Raw genomic sequence first — 25,071 nt, forward strand, 5'->3', positions numbered from 1 at the left:
TTCTATCTGGTTTTGTTGCCCTTTGGCTTTTCTGGATCCCCATATTTTATTTCGTAATTCATAGTGTTCATGTGGGATTAGTATCATTCAGTAATAATGCACATGCAACTTAGAAAAGTTAAATATTATTTTCCAATGATACAGTGACACTAACATTGAGATCTCGTACACTTGGCCCAAATAAGCTTTCTTCATAAAATAAATTTGAGAGTTTGGGACAAGTTTAAGGACCGTCATGTGCATTCTGAGAATACCAGGACTATAATAAAAACTTGGGATAAGCTTAAAGGACCACTAGTGAAATTTACCCTTAAGAAATCATATTCTTGACGTTGTTCTCTATTGATGTCTTGCCTTCTTCTATGTGCAATTTGTTCATATTTTTGGTGCATGAGATTGTTTCATTCAATCAAACACACATCCCAAGTTTTTTGCTTCCTTTATAGCAATTTTGAGCTTACTCCCATTGTCCTAAGATATAAGGCATACTGAGTGTTTTCAAAGTCAAACCTTTTTAAGTTTGACCATATTTATGAAAATAAAATCAATATTTATAACATCCAATAAGCATCATTAGATTAATTATGAAATATATTTTGATATTTTACTTATATGACATGTTACATATTAATGTTACCTATATAAACATGGTCAAACCTAGAAAAATTTGACTAAGAGTGCCTTGTATCTCAGAACAGAGCGAGTAAGCGTTAAGAGATGGATATAATCCCGTGTAAACATGGTAATGGGCAGGATGAAAGATTAAATGAGGCAGCCATCCGCTTGCTCACTTTTGAAGCATTCATTTTTGTTCTCTGTCATTCCAGTTCAGAGTCTACAATACATATTTTACTTTTATTCTAAAATTGTACTCCAAGGCGACACGGATGGCTCCTCGCAGCATACTGCCAGCGGGTCACCTTTCGGCTCCATCCCAACCCTTGCCGCTGCCAGAGAGGCTCGCCGGAAGTCCAATAGCCGCGAGGAAGGCGGCGGTAGGGATATCTTCTCTCGACGGTGAGCGCTCGTTGCCGCGAGCAGTGCAGTTCGTCACGGTGAGCCATTGACCGGATCCGTTGCCCCATGGCTAGATCCGGAGGAGTGCGGCGTGGTTGCACGGCATGGCGGTCGGAGTGGCTTGGAAGCTCAGCGTGGCTGCGCAACTCCTCCTGGTGCGCAGGGGCTGTGCAGAGGCATGATGATGGGAAAACCGACAGTCTAGTGCCGTGTCAGCAGAGACAAGTTTATTTTTAGCTTAATTTAATATGACAAAGTAAAGTAATACAGATAATGTGAGTCCATACTTCCATAATTCTTAAATATGCATAAAAAGTATGTTAATTACATTTATGTAGATAACACCCCTGATTAAGAATTCCAATATGATGAGTACATGAGAAGAAGAGATTACATCATATGAGTATCCTATTACATACCTACGAAAGAAAAGTCCTAAGTCTTAGCGTCGTATAGATGAATGCTAATCGTAGACGCCGTCTCTTCATGCATAGCACGAGTTCATTATTTTTCACATGCTCAGGCACAGTACTTGGCACTCATGCATGATGTAGCATAGATGTGTACTCGCGTACACATATGACTTGCTGCTAGCTTGTTTCAACGCTTAGCAAACCTGAGATGCAAGGTCTTTGACCCGGGATTATATTCATCACCCTCTCATTATTCAGTCGGGAGAGTGACATGTCCAGAGCGGCCTTGTCTCCTGCCATCCCAAACTGAGAAGAGAGCAGGAAATGCGGGCCCTCGAGCTTCCAGCCACGCCCATGTCCAAGGGGATGCTAAGCGTCGTCAACAAGACAACAACGCACAGACTTCTAGGAGGAACCCTCCGATCAACAGTGTGTGTAGGTGATCACAATGTCAGCTGTACCATATCCTCGTTTGCTGCTAACCGTGAAGAGCACAAGGGCAGCAGAGATTGATACATGAGAGATGAGACGAAGCACAATGCCATTCCTTGTCCGAAGCAATCTAGCCTTGGTATACAGATCACTGTACATAATGCAAAGTTGAGTGTCCAACAGCCGAAACAATATGGTGTGGTGGAGTTCGTATTTAGTCAGGCTACTCCTAATGCGGCCCAATAATTCAATAGACGTCCCGAAACGAATAGGCACCGTCATACGCTCTGCAAACAGGTCATGCATGCTTGGAGGACCAATCAAGGCAAAACAAATACAGCCACCATAACCATCACGCGGGTCCTTACTCCTTAAGTAATGGAATCCTGCGTCGTCCTCCTGCCCGAGCCACATTTCGGGCTTCATCCTTTCCATGGCGACCTAAGGAAGGTATTGCCAGATTTTTAACCATTTCGTGGGGATTTCACTCATTTTAAGTGTTCTAAATATTAGAAACTTTGTGGTTAGTATACAGAGAATTAGAATTTGTAATTTTTAGAATAAGCTACAATAGAGAAATTTTTTATTTATATGTTATATATGTTTGAGCTACGATTTTTTGGATGCTATATTTCATATTAGGTAAAGAAATTGATCAATATGAGGTTAAAGGAATAATAGAGAAATTAGTTTCATAGTTTAGTCCTTTACAAATATGAGCTAAATAAATTGTGGGGAAAAAATATAATTTGTTCATAGTTTAGTCATTTGCAAATATGAGCTAAATAAATTGTAGTACATAGAGATAATAAGATTAAATAGAGATATCTAATTTGTGATATTTAGAATAAGCTACAATAGAGAAATTCAAGGAGACCAAGAGACCACTGTATACTCCTTCTTATCGTGGTTGATCGAATCGCGATCTATATCCTGAACTCTTTGAGGAGACCAAGAGATCAATACACCAACCTCATAGTGATGCTTAACAGAGCATGGGCTCGCTTCTATCAACATCACTCAGGTGAATTCAAGGTGTAACTTGATATCAAGCCTAAATTCCCGGTATGTATTGAATTTGCACATCTGTGTCACTTCCTTGAATACAACAGATATTTCATAAGTTCTTTTGCGATATATACAGTGTCTGAGACATGACCCAGGGAATAATTTATGCGGATACTACGTATGTGAGTTCATCCATAGCTTTGTAGGTCCCAAGCGTGTGACCGACCACGAACTCAGAGTACGTAGACAAAATTCTTAACAATATATTAGTTCTAATTGTGTAGATCTATTGATATAATATAATAACCTTTGCCAATGATACAGATGATGCACATGAAGGAAGCACTCCTCGAGATGGAGAAAATCAGGGCAATTCAAAAATAACTATGTGGATTTCTTATCAACGAGGTAGTAAATCTAGCCGGGGGGGGGGGGAGGGGGGTCCATAATGATGGATCAAATCTGCATCACCATCAGGACTCGGGTTCAGAATAGTTGAACTTGAAAAGTTGATGGAATTGAATGTAATATTTGATGCACGTGTATGCACAAGATGTCTATATATAATATTATCTTAAATGTAATATTATATATCAAATACAACTTACTTTATATATATATTAGCATATTTATATATTAGCATATTAGAAATAGTATACGTAAAGAAAATAAATACAAAATAGTAATATAAAGTAAAGAAATAGAAAAGAAAATGAGAAAAGAAAAGGAAAAGAAAAAAGGTACTGGTTGGTAATACCCAACTGGTACTAAATTGGTCTCGATCACGCGTAACGTGGCAGCTAATTTAGTACCGGTTGGTCTACCCAACCAGTACTAAAGGACCCCTTAGTACCAGCAGGGGCGGAGCCAGGAATTCTACATAGTGAGGGCCGGTCAAGTACAGTCAACAAATTATGATAACTAGATTGCTAATAAAATGAAGATTTACTATATAGTCTTTACTTGCTTCTTTATAAACCAAGTTTTCTACTGACAGCTAATTTACCAAAGCTCAATAGCCTATATTAGCACGTTAATTTTGTCTAGAACTATCAAAAGTAGCTGCAGTAGAGTACGAGGATTAGAGAATTTTTGCAACATTAAAGGGGCCCGTGGCCCCCGCTGGCCACCCTGGCTCCGCCCCTGAGTACCGACTATTTGATCTGGTATTAAAGGATTCTCTTTAGTACCGATATAGTAGTACCGGTTGCACAACTGGTATTAAAGGGGGTTTGGGACCGGTAGTAAAGGCGGATTCACCAGCAGTGAATAAACAGGAAGATAGCAGGAACAAGAAGCCACCTGGACTACCATTCTCACATGCTTTTTGTTCACTACTGTCCATATATTCTTAGTACTAATAAGAATATGATTTCATACTGCTAATTAAACATCATTAGTAAGGAAAAAGTCCAAATTACTACCCTTAAGTATAGGCTAAGTCCAAATAACCCCCTAAAGGTCTACTTAACCCCTTGTTTTTGCTAAACCAGGCTAAAACACACCTTTAACACGTACTTGAAACTGGATTTGCTAATTTGGCTGGTTTTTGAAGCTGGTTTTGCTTACTGACATGTCGGCAACCTATGTGGCGAATACATTTAGGTCCAGAAAACCTTCTTCCATGCCAAAATGTAGATCCAGCATTTCACATGTCTCCCTCCCCGTCTCTTTCTGGTTTGTTGCTCGTGTCTGGCTTCGCCGCCGCTGGCCGCGAGGCACCCGTGCTCCCAGTGCCCTGTCGCTGCTGGTGCTTGATTTCTCTACCGTACCCGTGCTTGCTAGGTGTTGGAAGAAAATTTTCTTTAGTAAATAGATGGGTCAGATAAAAAAAATGGATACAACTTGAGATTGAATTGGCCTGTCATTCTGCAGCTGGGGAGCCAACAAATTGATCCAAGAATCCAAGAAACTATTGCTGCTCTTAGAAAGATTGGCCCTGGGATCATCACCAAAGACACTGCAGCTGTTATTAATGAAGCAATCTGCTACTGTATCTAAAACAGAAGGTCAACTCTCCCTCGAGCTCCTGGAGAGATATCATTACCCTGTCTTGCTCCTTGTTCGTGTATGATCCGGCCGCCGACGCTGAACCAGGAAATGGCGACAAAAAACGGATAGCGAAGGGCCCGACTCATGGGAGGAGAGGGGATGGTCAGAACCTAAACAAAACTGCCACGTAGGACTGCTGACGTATCATTCTTAATTAGCAAAACAGGCCTCTCAGCTCTCCACGTCAGCTACTTGTATGTGAAAGGTGTGTTTTGAACCGGTTTAGCAAAAACAGTGAAAGGTGTGTTTTGAACCGGTTTAGCAAAAACAGGGGTTAAGTAAACCTTTTGTTACTTTGGGGTTATTTGACCTAGGCTATACTTGGAGGTAGTAAATTGGACTTTTCCCTTAGTAATTTTATTTCTGTTTGTTTGGCATAAGAAGAACCAAATGAAGCCAAATATACATTAACATGACACAATTCAATCTAATTATAGAAGTTTACAAGGCCAAAGATATGATTGCGTGGTACACAGATAGCCCCACAAGTCCGATCTCTAATGCTTCCCACTATCCCAAATTCCCAACGTTCTCTGCATTTAAAAGCACCGTACAACTGAGTCTTGAAAAAAAAAATGCAATTAGAACAACAAAATTAGGTACGCTCAACCGCTAACACATGATGAACATCCTGATGAGCTTAAACACTGGAACTAGTTTTTTTTTCAAAACTAGATAAATTTTAAACTGAATTTACCATAGTACTAGCCCAGTGGACTGGAATATATAAATCATATATGTATATGGAAATAACAAGACACAAGGACACATGACTACTGCTTAAGAAAAGATAACCGGTAAAAATAATCCAAGCATAAGTCGTGGATTTATTACATAATTGCTTTTAGATGTGTGGATGCTTGGACTACAAGCAGGTGGGGGATGAAAAGCTGAAGGGTAAAGATCCTATGGATTTCTTGCAGGAAGAGCAAAGAGTAAAGATCAGACGCTTCTCGGATGCTTTGTTCACTTGATTTAATCACTATAAAATGCCCCTGCGTTGTTTCTTAAAATAAGACAAGAGAAGATATACCTTTTTTTCCTCAGATGAGTTGTCCTCTTGACTCAACTGTTTCAGAAGATATGCATTTATTTCTATGGGTTAATCAGAAATGTACACGTCTCGTCCATTTCAAGGCACTAGTGGGCACGGGTTTAGAAAAAATAAATTTGATTGTAACCTATTATTATTTATAATTTATGATACCAAACACACATGATACGTAGAGGTATTATTATTTATATAGCAAAGATGTTGCAAGAAAATAATATTTAAATTGTCAATCGTCAAGTAGGAGGTTATTATAATAGGAGGAGGAAGAGGAACACTAGAATAGAAAAGAACCACTTCTGTAGTTAGTGAACTGAAAATAACTAACCTAGCATCACAAATAAAATTCCCTTGTTCCATATGGATGAAGTATATTGTGGTATGTTGAACCAACAAAACCTACCTCTGCCGCTATACGCTATGTCAACCTCAGATCCATGAGGTTGTGCCATAGCAACCTTAAGAGACACGAAAGCAGCATGTAGCATAGCAATAAATGAACGCAGACGTCTGTGCTCTTTCAAGTAGTGGGTTGTGGGATGAACTTGGCTTGGGGGCGGTCGACAAGCACCTTATACATACAAGACAGAGACCAGAAAGGAAATTATCCATGGTTCAATCAATCAGTTTGATTGATATGGTTATTGGAATGATAATTAGAAGGGTTTTAATATAATTGGAAGGAACTCGACATGATTGATGATCTGATTGTTGCGGACTGACTGTGATCGATCATCAATCAATCATTTTGATTAATTGGTGTGACAATAGGCTCGTAATTGAACATGTTTCGATGTGATAGGAAGGGACTTGATGTGATTGGTGATCTGATTGTTCCTATTAACTGTGATTGATTATCAATCAATCAATTGATTTGATTGGTGAAAACCGTGGGCTCATAATTGGAAGGGTTTTGACGTAATTGGAAGGGACTTAGCATGATTATTGATTTGATTATCTTGGATTGACCATGATTAACCATTTGACTCGAATTGGAAGGTCCTGACCCAAATGGATTGATCGTGATTTACCATGCCGATGTTGTGGGGCCGGCGGGTAAAAAAACACGCAGTGACAAAAATTCATAAGTATTAGACGCAGTAGAGCGGCAATATGCAAAGGATGCTGGGAATATTTGGTCTCCCACCTCCCCTTCATTCATTTTACCTCGTTTTGCCCTGATAGGTGGGTCCTTTGTGAGGTGGGTCCTTTGTGAGGGGTACGTGGGTATAATTTTGGGTGTGAATTGACCTCAATCTTGCTGCTCTTTATAGTATATAGATACATGGGCAGATCCACGATCCAGGCTAGGGGCTGCAGCCCGGGTCTGGCCCATGTAACACTAACTACCCCTCAACTCAACTCAAGTATATATCAGCCCATGTACAACCCATATATGGTCAATGTGAAAGATTCAGCCCAATGTGTTGAAGCAAAAACACACGTAGGATCTCAAGCACAACAGTCTGAGCATGTAATATTAATACGTTTAGTTTAACGCTGGTGAGATTTCTAGCGTTTTATAATTTAGCCCCCTTGTTTCTGGATTCGCAACTGAAGGCATAGCACTTGCCTAGTGCCGATTGCAAAGCGCATAATGATACGCCTGCATGGGTTTGCCTCGTGGCAGTTGATGCATGTTGATTTTTCTCTTCGTAAATCATGATAAATGGTGGAATTGATCAATCCAAGTAGACCTTCCACCCTACTCTTTTCCTAAAAAGAGTGAGTGCTCTTTTCATTTTATTAAGTCAAATAATCTTAAGTTCAATAAAATTTTATATATAAAAGTGCCTGTACCTCTAATACCAAAATGATAAGTATCACTATATTCATGATGAAATATATTTTCATAGTATACTTATTCAGTGTCATAAATTTATTCAGTGTCATAATGCATGTTTGATGCTATTTTTTATAAGTTTGGTCAAACGACTTAAGATGGATGACTTAGGACTAGGCTAGGTTGAGTAGTGCACTTATTTGTACTATCAAATAAAAGATGAGTGTTGCAGTACTTGAAAGGAACATCAGGTACATAGTTTTAGGGATTAGAAATATGCATGACTGTAATTTAGAAAAAAAAGTGGGTCTCACTATAGTTTATAAAACTTAAAGGACTATAGTTTTAATAGTTTTAGTAATTCCATATTCTTTAAAACTACAGAACTTGCTATCCAAACATCTCTAAGTATTTCGAAACAAAAATATTTTGCAAAATTATGATATTTTTCCCAAATTCTGGGGAAAAAACTCTACATCTAAACAGGGCCTAAAAGTGAATGCGTTCCAAAGGTGATGTGAGGTGGAAAGATATTGTTCGCCCACAAAACAATCGTAGTCATCCTTTCTTTGTTTTCCTATGGCCTGTTTTTGTTTGGTTTTGTTACGTTGTTTCTCTAAAATTAAAGGTGCTTTGGTTGGAGAAGAGGATTAGAAGCGAGCACATTCCAAATCAGATGCCAGGTGGAAAAGACATTTCGTTAGGCATGCTTCTAGTGTTTACCCAACGTACTTTGGCATCATCTCTACCTCCAGCGCAGCAGACGATGACTCACACGGCGGACGCACGCAAAATCAAACGGCCACAACAGGCCAAAAGGCCACGAGCCTCCCGCGCTTGCGGTCTCGCGCGGCTCCTGCCCCCCTATTGCTGCTCCTCGTGTTCCTCTCTCCGCCTCGCTCACCTCTCCGTCTCCAAACCCCCTTTCCCCCCGCGCTAGGATCCCGCAGTCCCGATCCACGCCGAAACCCTAGCCTCTGCGCGTGCCGCTGCCGCCGGCTCCAACCCAAGCGTCGTCCGGCAAGCCATGCGGCGGTGGCGGGGCCCGAGCTGTTGGTGGGGACCGAGCGGCGCCGAGGGAGGCTGCTGGCGCGGCGACGGAGATGCCACGCGTTTCACCGGATCTCGGCCTTGCCTTGCCTGCGGAGCGCGACGTCGAGCAGGTCTGCGTCCCCGATCCCCGCCCCTCCTTCGATTCCCGCCCGTCGGGGAATTCTTCCTGGCGAGGCCTATATTCTCGTGTTTTGTTCTCTCCCGTGATTGTGGATTTGGGGAATCGATGGATTCTCTCGGGAATGTGTTTTCTTTTTGTCTCTGGCTCTGAATTCTGCTCTAGCGCTCGCTCTCTCACAAGCAGGGATACAGTTAACGGTGATATGTTGGCCTTTGGTCTCTTGTTATGGGGTTGTCGATTGAATACTTTTTCCCTTGCTTCTAATGGCTGAACCTGTCAAGAACATATGTGCAGTATACACACCCACACCCAGTTGCTGAGTTGCATATATATTCTGCCAGGATCCTGTTTTTCTGTTTTGTTTTGCGTGGGCTGTGCAACCTAAATTCCTATATTTGGAAATTTCGAAAGTAGGCTTTTGTCTGAAATTTAAACAAACAAACTAAAATATCATACCCTACTAAATCCAAAGAAGGCATCGCCCTAGTGATGAACAGATGAATCTATGTATTCATGGTTCCATGACTAAATCAAATGCCGTTTGTTTTCCCTATTTCGTCAGTTCTCGCCTATGGGACCCGCATGCCTGCTGTAATAAGAAGCAATAAGAATTCAGATGGGAGATTTATTTGCATTTTTTCCATCACATATTTGCGAAGCCTTATGTATTCTCTCATTTTTATACACGAATGCCATGGGCGCCATTCTTTTTCTTGCTTAGGATCTATCTATATTGATATGGTTCTCATGCAAAGTGGAGAAGCATAGTATTGTGCCATTTGTCCAGAATAATTTATTGGAAAACGTACCGTGAGTCAAGATCCTTCTTTTTAAAATTTTACTAGTATCGAACACGATAACATGATGCCCTTATTTTACTAGCCTCATTTTTGAAGTATAATTGTGATTTTGCCCAAATTTTTTAACTTTGTGATTTTCCCTTTTACTATTCATAAGTTAATACGATTCTGCGAATAGTAATGGGCAAAACCACAAAGTTAAAAAAAATAAGAGTAAAAACACAATTGTACTTCAAGTGGGGTAAGAACACCGAAAATAAAGTTCCTTATGCTTACTGCTTCTAAGTTGATAATATTTATTGTTCTTGGTCCATAACTTTACCATGATATTCATTCAAGTTCGTTGTTCTTGGTTTCATTGCAGTTACTCACGTTTGATATTATAGCTCCTTCAAATAATCTTTGTTGAAGCCATAGCCACAAAACAGTTATTGAGTACTTCCTCCGTTCCAAATTGTAGGTCATTTTGGCTAATCTAGGTGCATACATATTATTATGCATATAGACTATATGCATAATAATATGTATGCACCTAGATTAGCCAAAATGACCTACAATTTGGAACGGAGGGAGCACTAAGTTCTATCATGACCATCTAAATATGATATAATATAGTTCGAAGATCCACTGTTAAGAAACCTGCATCAGCATAGTTTGGAGGACTACAGCCTAGATGACTACAATCTAGGGGGTTAGGATTTTGGGGGTTAGGATTTTGACTTGAGTTATCTATGTGTTTAGTTAGTAGAGTCTGGCTGGACTTCAAGCATCTCTAGCAGATTCCCCATTCCCCAATCCAACTACCGTATTAGGAGAGTTGGTGAAAAAAATTGTGCTCCAGCGGATCCCCTTTACTGTTTCCCTTTTTCTGATAATTATAAGAACAGACAATTAATCCACCCCAACTCACCCTAAATAAAGGAGGAGTTGTGACTCTCCCAATACGGTAGTTGGATTAGGATGAGACTATTGCGGAACTGCAAAAGCAACTCTCCCAATAGAAACAAATATTGGGACATCCCCATTAGCTAGTTATTGAGAAAGATTTATAGGAGAACCGCTGGAGATGCTCTTAGATGATTTTGGAGAGTTATGAGTCAAACTTATTAGGAGAATTGACTGGTGCTAGCACATCCTATATATGTAATAGATCAATACAATCAAAAATAGGAAAAACAAACTTCTACTTGCCTATTTGCCTTTCTTCTCTCCCTCTAACTCCCAAATCCTGCCTGTCCCCTACTTCATGTGTGCGTTGCTGCTGCAAACTGTAGGATTATTGACATGTCCAAGTGACACTGTCCAAGACTGTCTGTTCTATGTAGGTGACCTCCAATGTCGTCGCCGAAAGTCATGCTCCCTCTGCCACACATGGAGCTCCTAGACCATGAGTTGCTAGTAGGCAATATGGAACGATGTGATGCTCTTCAGTGATATGTCCAAAAGGATCTATTCAGAGTGGTGGTAACATGGAGGGTCTCCCAAGATGAGGATGAGCTTGGAAATCTCCAGCAACATTGTTATCATGGCGCTTAGCCTACACGAGCACACAACCCATGGCTTCCCGGCCTATGGGGGCACATAGTCGTACCTTGTGGCACATTGGCACCAGTTGCAAAGGTAGTGGTGGGAAGGAGGATTGGATGCGGCATTAGCACATCATTTATATCATCGATCACATACAACTTGTTGGAGCTTGCAGGGTGCACTTTGTACGTGCGGGTTTCAGTCTTGGCATAGTTCTTCTAAGTTTTAACAATGCTCAATGTAGGGGCACTAGAAAGAACACCTTTGGTAGCTCATGCTTTCAAGCAACTACAAGCATTTTTGTACATCATCGGTGGCAAGTCTAATGGAGGCCACAATGGCTCATTCCCAAGAGTTTGTGTAGGTACATAAATAATGTCCAGTTTGTACTTGTAGTTGAAGAATGAATTTTGTTATCTCCCTTCACTTGTTGCAAGAATGAATGCACAATACATTTTTATTTCAAATAATGCTAAGTTTTCCTCTCTCATTTGTACTCTTTTCTATGTAGGTGCATGTCTTTTGAGGCAAGCATTTTGGGACGCATATTTACTTTATTCCAAAAGGATCTCAGCTTTTAACTCATCCTTTTCGCTCACTGCCTCCTAGTCTTTTCCATGTGCAAGTGTGTTCCTCTGTTTGGCGCTAAAGGTTCATGCTCTAAATGAAACACTTCCAAGTGTTGTTGTTTCCTTAAGTAGTATTCTTACCTTTAGCGTCAAGAGACGAACACACTTCCGCGTAGAAAGGGATGGGGTGTAGGGGAAGGGACGGGTTTTTTAGGGGTCTACATAAAGAGATAATAAGGTCTATAAGTTCTTACTAAGTTTAGCGGTATGCATTTTAGTCAACCCTTCGCTCAATTCAGTTTCCAAATTAACAACACATATAGTTTTCTTCAACCAAGAAATTATTCACATCATCCTCTGTTTCTCCATTATCCTTTCCTATGTGCAAATATGTTCTTATATTTTTATGCATGAGGTGGCTTCTTTGAATGGAATGCACCATACTTTTGTAGTATTTCTGCCTTAAGCGTTAAGAGATAGACACAATCACTCATAGATAGGGGAATAGAAAGAATGAAAGAGGAAATCAGATAGAGAACCTCTTGCCGGCTTTTGAACCATGCATTTTGGATCTCCATGCTCCTTCAAACTGTGGAATATATAAGGAATCATATTTTACTTCACTCCAAAATATTATTTTGACCCATGTATTTCACTTTCTCTCACCTACTCATTCTTCATATGCAAGTGTGTTCCTCTACTTGACACTAAAGGTGGAGGCTCTTAAAGAAACACTTGTAACTGTTGTTAGTTCTTTTTGTAGTATCTCGATCTTTAGCTTCAACAAATGAACACACTCGCGCAATGACAATGAAGAAGGGTGTCTAAAGATCAAATAAGGTAGGGAACCACTTACTAAGCTTTGAAGCATGCATTTTGGCTATCCCTTTATAGGTGGTTAAATTGCAAATTTTCATATTACATACTCCCTCCGTTTAAAATTTAACTCGTTTTGACTTTTCTAGATATACAGCTTTTACAATGTATCTAGACATAACATATATATCTATGTGCAAAGCAAAAACTATGTAACTAGAAAAGTCAAAACGACTTACAGTTTGGAACGGAGGGGGTATTCCTACTCTAAGTGTTAAGAGAAATAGACAATAACACATAGACAGGTAAAGTTACCAGCAAAGAGTGAAAAACAAAATGAGGTAGGAAACTATTTGCTGACTTTTGAATGAATCATGTTATTTGGAATATATATTTACTTCATTGCAAAATATTTTTGAACTCATGTCTTTCACTCATTTTCCCTTACTCTCTTTTCCTTGTGCAAGTGTGTTCCTCTGTTTGATGCTAAAGATGGATGCTCTAAATGAAACACTTCTCAAGTGTTGTTGCTTCCTTTTGTAGTATTCTTACCTTTAGCGTCAAGAGACGAACACACTTGCACACAGAAAAACGGGGGAGGGGAAGAGGGGAGGGGAGGGTTCATCTATATAAAGAGTAAATAAGGAAATTAGAAAGCACTTATTGAGTTCCAGGGCATGCACTTTAGTTACCATCCTTCAGCTAAAAAATATTATCACGTCATCATCTCTCCCTCGATCCCTTGACTATTTTTTTATGCTTGAGGTGGCTGTTTTTTTTAATCAAATGCTTCCAAGTGTTGTGCATCCTTTTGTACTATCCGTGCCTTAAGCATTAAGAGACAGATAAAATCACTCATAGGTAGGAAAAGAGAGAGAATGAAAGAGAAAATGAGCTAGGGAACTTGCTAATTTTTGAAGCATTCATTTTTTATCTCCATGCTTGTTCCAATTGCATAATATAAAACAACGCATTTTACTTCATTCCAAAAGAATTCTCAATGTGTTAACCTAATATGTCTTTCCTTTTTTCTCCCTACTCCTTTTTCCGTATGCAAGTGTGTTGCTTTATATGATGCTAAATATGGATTTTCAGAATGTCGCTTCTTTTTGTAGGATTTCAATCTTTTTAGCATCGAGAAATGAACACACTTGAGCACACAGTATCTAAAGAGTATATGAGATGGGGAACCACTTACTGAATTTTGAAGCGTGCATTTTAATTTGGTTGTCCCTCTACTGCTGGTTAAATTGTAGATTTTCATATCACATATTATGCTTTAGTTAAAAACTTGTTTTCTTCATCTCATTACTTTTCCTCTTACCCTTTTCTATGTGAATGTGTTTCTCTTTTTTTTATGCTTGAGGTGGTTGCATTGAATCAAACATATTATGCTCTAGTGCCTGCCAGGCGTTGTCTGAATGCATCCCACCAAATGGATTACCAGAGTTATTCAAATATTGGAGGCTTGACGAATGGAATAAATCTTCTACAATACTTCCCTCTATGTTATTGGAGTTGAGATCCACATACGTTAGGTTGGGCAACAATGACACTCCTCTACAATCTCATCTATGGCTAGCTCCTCTTCCAACCCAGCCTTAACCCTTGCACTACTTCTCCGTTCGGCCACCCATGTGATGGAGAAGCTCTCCAAGAATAATGACCTTCTTAGCACCAGCATATGAATGGAGTTCAGACTCAGCCAACCATTGAAGTACACTACCATTGACCTTTGACAACATCGTATGCTAATGTTGCATTTGGAGTCTTGGTTCGACCTAAAAGCTCTGTTTATTCCAGGCTACTATGGAGTTATACAGGCGTTCCCCTGCCAGGCCTAAAATCATTGTCTCAAGCTTAGGTCTAGCCCGGTTCATCTTTCTAGTTGATTTGAAATGTTTTTGTGCTAATTTCCATATCTCTTATAGTCTTTTGGTTGTCACATTGTAATAACGAACGGTGGCTTCATGTATTTTCCCGAGATGCTGTGGCCACAGTAATTTTATTCCTTTATTAACTACTATTTCTCTTATGTGCAACTGAAAGCATTATTTCAACGAGAACGGAGAAGCTATCAGGAAAATGGTGGCAAGAGAATCAGACAAGGTGTATGCTCATATAAGGTCATTGTGGTCGATAAATCAAATGTTAATATATATTGCAATTCATTGTTATTTCTCTGCTTCCACGTCGAGCCACGTCATCCACAAAACCATGTGTTGGAACCTTTTCCATTTTCTAAAAAGAATCCACAAAATCATGTCCATGGGATTTTAAGCCTAAGTTCAGTCTCGTTCGTTCATTTATAATTATGGCTCGTGTCTTCCAATCTGATCTGCAGCCACTTTGGTCGCCCATTCCCAAAATCCATTGGCACCAATCCAGTTCGGCTGCAAGCATTCAATTCAATGAAGAGTGTGGGCATATGAAGGAAACTCGCAAAAAAATGAAGGAAGGGACAGACTTTGGCCTACCTTGAGTCATATTTCTAACATTCTGCTGTTAGCTTCACATTGTTGTGATCCACCATGAGTTGTGATGTGTTACGGTGCTACCTGGTAACTAGGGCCGATCCTCTCCATTTCTCTTTCTCCTGAGATAAAAGCAGTCAAGCCTAGTAACCAAGTAGGTGATCCCAATCCACCTGTAGGTTTTTTATTTGCCATATTTGGTAAATTAAGAGCAATTTCTTGGGTCACTAACTTTTGTATGCTTCCATAAATTTGCTACGTTTCCTTCCATCGATCCACATTGAGCAAATTAACTGGTATGCTTTTCCATCAATATGCATCTCCTTCCATTCTTTATCCAATGTTTGTCAATACTTCTGTTCTCTCTTAGTTGTGTGCATCCGTAGTTCACAACGTGCCCACCTTACGGCCAGCAATAGTCTTCTGGCACTGAATCAAGTCTTGGCTTCATTTCTAGGTGGCTCCATGGCTGCAGTGAGATCTAGGTATATACAGTATTCCTGCCTTTGCCAATGTACACCGTTAGAAAAACGCCTTCAGTAGCGGTTCCTAACCCCCCTTAGTAGTGGTTGTGCAACCGGTATTGCTACTTCGGTACTAGGGGGGCCTTTAGTACCGGGTCAAATAACCGGTACTAAATGTCTTTTTTTCTATTTCTTTTCTCATTTTCTTTTCTATTTCTTTATTCTATATTAGTATTTCGTATTTATTTCCTTTACGTATACTAGTTCTAATGCACTAATATATATAAAGTTATATTTATCTATAATATTATATTTGATATAATATTATATATATAGACGTCTTCTGCATTCACATTTATGAATAATATTACATTGCATCAACACTTAAAGTTCAACATTTGGATCAACTATTCTGAATTCGAGTCCTGACGGTGATGCAGATGTGATCCATCATTATGACTAAACTATGAACAAATTATATTTTTTCCACAATTTATTTAGCTCAAACATAACATATAAATGAAAAGTTTCTCCATTGTAGCTTATTTTTAAAATGACTAATTACATACCTTTATTTCATCTTATTATTTCTATGTACCATAATTTATTTCACTCATATTTGCAAATCACTAAAATATGAACAAATTATATTTTTTCCCATAATTTATTTAGCTTATATTTGTAAAGGACTAAACTATAAAATTATTCCTCTAACCTCATATCCTTTGACTAATACGAAATATAGCATCCAAAAAAATGTAGCTTATTCTAAAAATCACAAATATGAGCTCTAAATAATACATGCATATAAATGAAAATTTTCTTCATTGTACCTTATTCTAAAAATCACAAATTACTCTAGCTCTAAAGTATAAAATTTAGTATACTAACCATGTATCAAGGGAGGATGAAGTTTCTAACCTTTAGAACACTTGAATGAGTGAAATCCCCACGAAATGGTCAAAAATCCAGCAGCACCTCTCCTATTTCAAAATGAATGGATGAAGCCCGAGCTAGAGGAAATAACTCGGGCAGGAGGAAGAAGATGCCTGATTTATAGGAGGGTACTAATGGGTGACCTTTAGTACCGGTACTAAAAGGAGTCACGGGGGGCTCCTGGGGAACTAGCCATTAGACCCGGTACTAATGTGAGTCAAAAAACAACCGGTACTAAGGGATAGGACCAATGCTCAGATTTCCAATAGTGTATATTAACAGGTTTTGGTTCGAGCAAATCATGCATGGTTATCATCTCTTAGAGGTTCTTGTCATTTTAATCTCAAACTAATATTGGGTCTTCCCTGTATTTTGTTTCCATGGTTGCCGATAATAAGGAAGCATGGTTTTGCCAATGTGGTAACAGGTTTTGGTTCGAGCTAATCATGCATGGTTATCATATCTTAGAGGTTCATGTCATTGTAATCTCAAACTAATATTGGGTCCTTCCTGTATTTTGTTTCCATGGTTGCCGATAATAAGGAAGCATGGTTTGGACAATTTTGTTCACTGATCAAATTCAAGGCTTTTATTTACACAATGTCTCTTCTTTGGCCTATGTTGTAGAAATTTTAGGACAGGTTTGGTAGAGCTCCACTTGCTCCCGAGTATCAGTGGAAGCTGATTTTGATAGAAGTGATTCTGTGGTTAAAAGTGAATATATGATTCACTATGATTAACTTTACGGAGAAAGGATTTTTTTTAAGAAATGAGTTTTTTCAACTTCCAGCCTCTTAGTTCATTTCAGCATAGAATCACTTTTTTTTTGAAACTATGTGGCAGAGCTTCTCATGAATTCAGCCTAGAAGGTAGAAGCTGCTAAGAGAGAACAGGCCCTTAGTTACACTTAGAGAAGATACAATCTCTAACGATTCAAAATGCGCAATTGGTCGCCATTTTCTGATCATAAAACAATGTGATATACGACCTTGACATAATTCATACCAGGTTGGCATCTCTGAAGTTATTCTGCGGATTGACTATCGATGATTGTCTATTTCTTAATTTGTATCAGACAGTAGCATTAGGTTGGAGCTCTATTTTGTTTAGCAGCCTGCTGCGTATTCTGCTCTGTGCTATCTATTATCCTCTTATTTTGGTTTCACTTAACGTCTTTGCTGCTTTGACGACAATTTACATATCCAAGGGATAATTTATATCTGATAACGATCAAAACAATAAGCTTCCATATTTATATAGTTTGCAAGACCCATATGTGAAAAGACGTCTTTGAAATTCCGACAACAATGTGAAGGGTATTCAGCTAGTATCTATACACTTAGGGGTGTTTGGTTTCACGGACTAAAGTTTATTCCCTGTCACATCGAATCGAATGTTTAGATACTAATTAAGAGGACTAAATATAAGCTAATTATAAAACCAATTGCACGGATGGAGGCTAATTCGCGAGACAAATCTATTAAGACTAATTAGTCCATGATTTGACAATGTGATGCTACAGTAAATATGTGCTAATCATGAATTAATTAGGCTTAATAGATTCGTCTCGCGAATTAACTCCATCTGTGCAATTGATTTTGTAATTAGTCCGTATTTAATACTCCTAATTAGTATCTAAATATTTGATGTAACAGGAACTAAACTTTAGTTCATGGAACCAAACACCCCCTTAATTCCCTTAATTGACAAAAGGAACTGAATTGGCATGGTTGGTCAATGACGTGGCTATATTTTAAGTTATGCTCGAAACAGGAGAGGCAAGTTGTTTAGGAAACTAGCAAATGCACCCTATAAAAATTTGTTTGGATAAAATCACTCCATCCCAATACATATGGTTTAGAGTAAAAAATGAGCTAATTTCTCTTCATTCCTCCTAATGTGTGTTGATTGGGGAGGGTATTATCCTGTTTCCAAACGAGACCCTAAATGGGGAGCTTGCACTTTCCTGAAAGAGGACCCTCTCATCTTTCCTTTTCATGCGTGCAAAGTATATGTATTGTAAATGCTTAGTGGCAGCTGGTTGATCTATCGAGCAAGGACACCATTCTTAGGATATGTTCCTCCTAGTGTCCCTTGCAAGGTCCAAGATTCAAAGTGGTCATTATATCGCGCAAAAGATTTGGCGGTCATTGTAGGTCGAGGTGCAAAGTTGTCCTGCAGGATTTGATGTTCTTATTCCACTTGGCTTTTGTTCCTGGCTGCACGAGCGACGTTGACTCGGCAACTCGCACAGATCGTTTTGGACTTCTGGTCTCTCTTGGAGGGCTGTTCCTGTGATGCTGCTCATGGTCTCCTTACATGCACCGGCAAGTGGCAACCACGGATATTCACATGGATTCGGAAATAATTCGTCTGAGCGGAATTTGGCACCGATGCCGGAACAACTTCGGATGCTAAATTTATTTTACTTCCTCCGTCCTAAATTGTAGGTCGTTTTGATTTTTGTCGTTTTGGTATTTCTAGACCTAGATATAGTCTAGTCTAAATATATAACAATATCTATAAACTTAGAAAAGCTAAAACGACCTACAATTTGAAATGAGGGAGTACCACGCCAAGTCACCTGACAATTAAACTGAACCTGCTGGTGAAATGCAGTCCGTCGAACAGAAGGAAGAGTGGCACTCGGGTAACTCGAAGGTCGAAGCTTTCACCAACCGTTGTATCCGCTCGGCTCGGGTGCCTGGTATGCAAGCAGGTAGTAGATACGCGGCGCGACCAGACCCCAACCACACGCCACGAAACGCGAGCCCCGTGGCCGTGGACCAGTTCAGCCAGCACGCTCGCCGGTTTTTGGTTAGGCGTGCTTAGGTCCAACCGCCAAGAACGCTGGGCCATGGCCGTTAGACCGTTAGGTCACAGTAGCTAGCGCGTCGCAACGGCCCCAGGCTCAAACGAGACGAAACGAAACCGTTGCCCTCACTCATCGTCTTCGGTCTCTGCTTCTCTTTGGTTTTCTGCTCCCATTTGCTCACCCAAACCACCCTAACAAGAAGCTGCCAGCTCCCCTCGCTCTGATTTGCGTGATCCATGTAGCGGAGCAGGTCTAGAAGCTCGGCACCGGCAACAAGGTAATGGTGGTGTGCCGCGACATTTCGTGGGTGCAAGCGCATGGATGCGTAACACGTTCAAGCAATCGAGCTGGGATTAATTTGCAAATGGAAGACGACGGCAGCGGCGAGCTATATTTGCTGAGCCGCTTCGCGCCGTCCTCGTCGTCGCCTGCTCAGCTGCGAGGCGTGGAGAGAACCATGGATCCTCACAAGGACCTGTCGTCGGAGCTGGACCCGGCGCTGCTCATGTCTGCGTCCACGTCCTCCTCCTCGCCGCCGGACTCCGCCTCGCCATCCTTCTCATTCTCCCACCCGTCCCCGCCCCACTACACCCTCGCCGTCAACGACCTCTCCTGCCCCGCCCCTCGCCGCCGCGCCTCCATCCTGCCCTCCTGCTTCTCCGCCAACCCGGCGAACCCCGACACCGGTGCCGGCGAGGGGCTGCTCAAGTCCGTGTCCTTCACCGCCACCAGCTCCAACATCCTCGCCATCGTGGGCCCCAGCGGCGCGGGCAAGTCGACGCTGCTCCGCATCCTGTCCGGCCGCGGCACGGGCACCGAGATCGCCAAGCCCGGCGCGGTGTCGCTCAACGGCCACGCCGTCACCTCCCGCGCGCAGCTGCGGCGGCTGTGCGGATTCGTCACGCAGGACGACAACCTCCTCCCGCTGCTCACCGTCCGGGAGACCATCCTCTTCGCCGCGCAGTTCAGGCTCCGCGCTGCCGCCACGGCCCAGGAGCGCCTCGACCACGTGGAGGCGCTGATGCAGGAGCTGGGCTTGTCCGAGGTGGCCGACAGCTACGTCGGCGGCGGTGGCGGGGGCGGCTGCGGCGCGCCGGCCGCCCGCGGCGTGTCCGGCGGCGAGCGGAAGCGGGTGTCCATCGCGGTGGACATCGTGCACGACCCGCCCGTGCTGCTGCTGGACGAGCCCACGTCGGGGCTCGACAGCCGGTCCGCCATGGACGTCCTCGCGCTGCTGCACGAGGTGTCCCGCGCGCGGCGGCAGGTGGTGGTGCTCAGCATCCACCAGCCCAGCTACCGTATGCTCGGCTACATTTCCTCGCTGCTCCTCCTCTCCCGCGGCGCCGTGGCGCACTCCGGCACGCTCGGGTCGCTGGAGGACGCGCTGGCGCGGCTGGGACACAAGATCCCCGCGCAGCTTAACCCGCTCGAGCTCGCCATGGAGGTCACCAACGAGCTCCAGGAGGACCGCGCCAGGTTCCCCGCGCTCACCGCACGCAACGACGACGACGAGGAAGACGAGATGGGCCTTGTCAACCACGCCGGCCGCGGCCTCGACGTCCCCGACCAGGGCTACTGCAGCCGCTTCACGGAGGTCTCGGCGCTGACGGTGCGGTGCTGGCGCACCATGCACCGCACGCGGGAGCTCTTCGCGGCGCGGGCGGCGCAGGCCGTGGTGGGCGGGCTGGGCCTCGGCAGCGTCTACTTCCGCCTGAGCCCGGACAACCCCGACGGCGTGGCGCTCCGGCTGGGCCTCTTCGCCTTCACCCTGTCCTTCCTCCTCTCCTCCACCGTGGAGGCCCTGCCCGTCCTCCTCCACGAGCGCCGTGTGCTGATGCGGGAGGCCTCCCGCCGGGCCTACCGCCTCTCCTCCTACGTGGCTGCCAACGCGCTGGTCTTCGCGCCGTGCCTCCTCGCCGTGTCGCTCCTCTTCTCGGCGCCGCTCTACTGGCTGGCGGGGCTCCGCGCCGAGCCCGCCACGACCTTCGTCTTCTTCGTCCTCGCCGTCTGGCTCATCGTGCTCATGGCAAGCTCGCTCGTGCTCTTCCTCAGCGCCGTGTCGCCGGACTTCGTGATGGGGAACGCCCTCATCTGCGTGTTCCTGGGCGTCTTCTTCCTCTTCTCCGGCTACTTCATCCCCAAGGACAGCATCCCGAGGTACTGGGCGTTCATGTACTACGTGTCCATGTACAGGTACCCGCTGGACCTGCTGCTCATCAACGAGTACGGGGGCAGCGCGGCGGGCAAGTGCGTCGCCTGGGTAGGAGGAGATCACGGTGGCGCCATGGCCGGCGGGGCGTGCTTGAGGACCGGAGCCGACGTGCTCAGGGACAGGGGCATCGACGAGGGGATGAAGTGGGTCAACGTCGGGGTCATTCTGGGGTTCTTCCTGCTGTACAGGGTCATGTGCTGGGCCGTGCTCGTCAGGAGGGCATCCAAGACCACCCTGTGATCTCTTCAGCGTTTGAATGGTTCAGGGGAAGAGCGCTCTGTTTCAGCATGCATTGTCTTCTGTTTGGAGGTGATGGAGAGCTTGCTGATTAAAATTGGTTCATGTAATATCGATTATTGTATTCCGATCCTCTTTTATGATTTTTTGGGCTATTTTTTGGGTTGGTGTTAACTAAGAAATGTCAAATGTGATGTTAATCTGGGCTACTTGGAATATTAATGTATCTTCGGTAATAAACCAGTTCATTTAGTGACAAATTGCTCAAGCTCGGCTCGTTAAGCGCGACAGGCATGAGCTAGCTCGTTTGTTTGACCGCAAATTGGACGGAGTATTTCGGCGTGGAGAAGCGCTTGGTGAACCAACTCAACAACAAAGTACACCAGCTACTAGTGACCCGAAATGAAATTGGATACCGTGCCCAAGCCCCTAAAGAAGCTTGACAGAGTTGATGAGACAAACTAGTAAGATAACACATTGTGCTGGACGCTGGCCCAGTGAACAAAGTAATGGGAGTCCTGCAGACGGGATAACCACCTATTAAGGTGACATTTTTGTTTTGTCATGCATCATTGTATCAATTCTTTCAACAGTTTTTCAGACGATTGCAACTTCTTTCTTTCTAATAAACTAACCGCTACATATATATAACAATTTCTCTACATTAATACAATCGGTTGAAGCATTAATTAACCATACTCTATCTTAAGGTTGACTAAGTTTATAAAAAGATAAAATTTCAATATTTATGATACCAAAAATTACCATTAGATTTATAATGAAATATATTTTCATAGTATACATGTTTGGTGTAATATATGTTGATACTTTCTTTATAAACTTTTGGTTACACACTTAGACTTAAGATAGTTTGACTTAGGACAAAACTCAAAATGCGCTCTTGGTGGGCTGGGAGTAGTTATTAGGTGAAAAAGTAGCTAGCTACAATGCTATAAGGGGTTGTTTGGCAATTGGTGTTAAAATTTAACACCCGTCACATCGGATGTTTGGATGCTAATTAGGAGTATTAAATATAGGCTAATTACAAAACTAATTGCACAGATGGAGTGTAATTCGCGAGACGAATCTATTAAACCTAATTAGTCCATGTTTTGATAATGTGGTGCTACAGTAACCATTTGCTAATGATGGATTAATTAGGCTTAATAGATTCGTCTCGCGAATTAACACAGGGTTCTGCAATTAGTTTTTATAATTAGCTCATGTTTAGTTCTCCTAATTAGCATCCGAACATCCGAACACTGTTAAAGTTTAGCACCTCGTATCCAAACACCCCCTTAATAACTTTTATGTGTACTTGCAATCTTTACAGACGGTGATGCTTTCCCATCAAACCATTGTTTAGGAGAAAAATCTAGGACATATTTCTTACCCAGCTCATCACATGGTGGCATGTCCCCATAGTCACAATTCAAACTCAAACTTGATATGAATAGGTTCACCGTAAAGACCATTTTTTTTCATGATATCATAGCTTCCATTCCGGGGTAAAATTTTTTAACATACACAAGTATTTTAGGAGACACATACGAATGAAAGTTCATGAATTTAGAATTCACATTTAATCGAGTTTTTACTCACAATACCTATATAGACACTATGTAATTGCTATGCATTATTTGTGATGGACTTCGGTTACTAATTACTTTATATGTTTTTATCATCCAGCTTCATTTATTAATTTGCATCGCCCTCCGTGTGTGTCCAATTTCTGTTTAGTTGCAACATTAGCTTGAGCTATGCCAGCTCTTGTTTCAACCCATCTATCTTAAATTCATGAACAATCTAGGTATTGGTTTCTCAATTTTGATCTTAAATACTGCAATTTGTAAGATTTTTTGTTTGTGTGTTAAAGTTGAAACTCTGGTCACACTGCACTTTTAGTAAGAATATAATAAATTTATCTAAAGTAGTAACTTATATCTCAGTCATGGAGTATTAATAAAATTGGACATGGTTTGTCATTGTCATGTGACTTGGAAGGAAACATGTTTCATGATTGCTAAATACATAGCTAGAAATCGATATGCTCATCGCTCCCACACTCCCTACATGCATGTATACATGGCATGTATGCACCAGTGTAGCCAGGAATTTGCACCTTGGCATTCATTGTAAAAAATGAAAGTTCAATGCAATATGGAAGGTGTGAACTCTATCTAGGAGTTCGGCTCAATTTGACACTTAGAACATGAGAGTTGCCGAGTTGAACTCAACTAGATTGCTGGAAGCAGACCTGAGTTCGGTTAATACATGTATATACTATGTACAATCAGTTTGTTTAAAAAAAATCTATGGTACTCACATGAATACAGGTGCATACCCCTGCCTACGCCAGTGCATGTATGGACATATATCATGCATGTATGCTTTGAGTTAATCTTTTCCCCCAAATATTAATAATGTATATAGTGTGCAATTTAGAAGAATATAAACAAGGGCCCTTTAATTTTTTTTTTCATAATGTCGACGATGGCCAATTTAGATGCATACCTAGGGTGTTTTTTAATAGAATTATTTTTCAATAACTGGAGAGGTAGGTAATTTAGTTGATATTAGTTGTTTTAAATATTTTACATAATGGTAGAGGTTGGTAATTTAATTTGGATATAGATTTATGCATATTTTAGGTTATTTTCCAAGAACAGAAACGATAGGTGGCTGTAGTACAAAATGAGATCCAATTGGGCATTCTTGGCAACTATGCTCCATTCTACGAAATCGATGGTGATATGTTCTGTTTTTTTGTGGGAGTTTTAGGAGTTATAACGCTTTTTCTAGCTCATACGTGAGAACTATATTGAAGAATTCAAAAGAAGTATCGAACTAGTAAAAGTAAGAGAGCCATATCTTTTACATGAGAAACAAGATGTACATATATCTATTGAGAATATCTTGGGTGCCTAGCATTGAATATAAATTTCTTAGACATATTATGTTAGGATCACTAATTGCCAAACTTTTCTATAACCTCAGCGGGCTTCTACCCGCCAAAAAAGAAAAACTGCGGACTTCTTGTCACTGTCCTTGCCAATGCCAACACAACGAATTGAGTGAGCGACGAGAAGCATAAAAGATTAAATTAACCTAGCAGGTTTTGCCTATATTACATAAACCTACAGAATAGTGGGTTGTCTTTCCACAAAACTACAACTTTATGACTATTCTCCTTTAATGGTCAATCGGGCCCGCATGTTAGCCACAGTTCATCAATTTAACATGTGGATCCTGCTGGACATGAACATGTTGGTTAAGTATGGGTCCGACGAT

The 25,071-nt window shown here is 41.7% G+C and overlaps 1 protein-coding gene across 1 annotated transcript; it reads left to right on the top strand.

Moving 5' to 3' along the window:
* The first annotated feature begins 19,357 nt into the window (after nucleotides 1-19,357).
* Nucleotides 19,358-22,040, top strand: LOC117847579 (ABC transporter G family member 23). The gene has a single exon (XM_034728802.2). The coding sequence runs from the start codon at nucleotides 19,612-19,614 to the stop codon at nucleotides 21,781-21,783; it is 2,172 nt and encodes a 723-aa protein (XP_034584693.1). The 5' UTR covers nucleotides 19,358-19,611; the 3' UTR covers nucleotides 21,784-22,040.
* Nucleotides 22,041-25,071: the final 3,031 nt, after the last annotated feature.

The sequence above is a fragment of the Setaria viridis genome, chromosome 3 (genome assembly GCF_005286985.2).
Source record: "Setaria viridis chromosome 3, Setaria_viridis_v4.0, whole genome shotgun sequence".
Taxonomy (NCBI): Eukaryota; Viridiplantae; Streptophyta; class Magnoliopsida; order Poales; family Poaceae; genus Setaria; species Setaria viridis.

Excerpts from the sequence above, each read along its gene's own strand:
- LOC117847579 (XM_034728802.2), top strand. The coding sequence starts at position 19,612 with ATGGTGGTGTGCCGCGACATTTCGTGGGTGCAAGCGCATGGATGCGTA.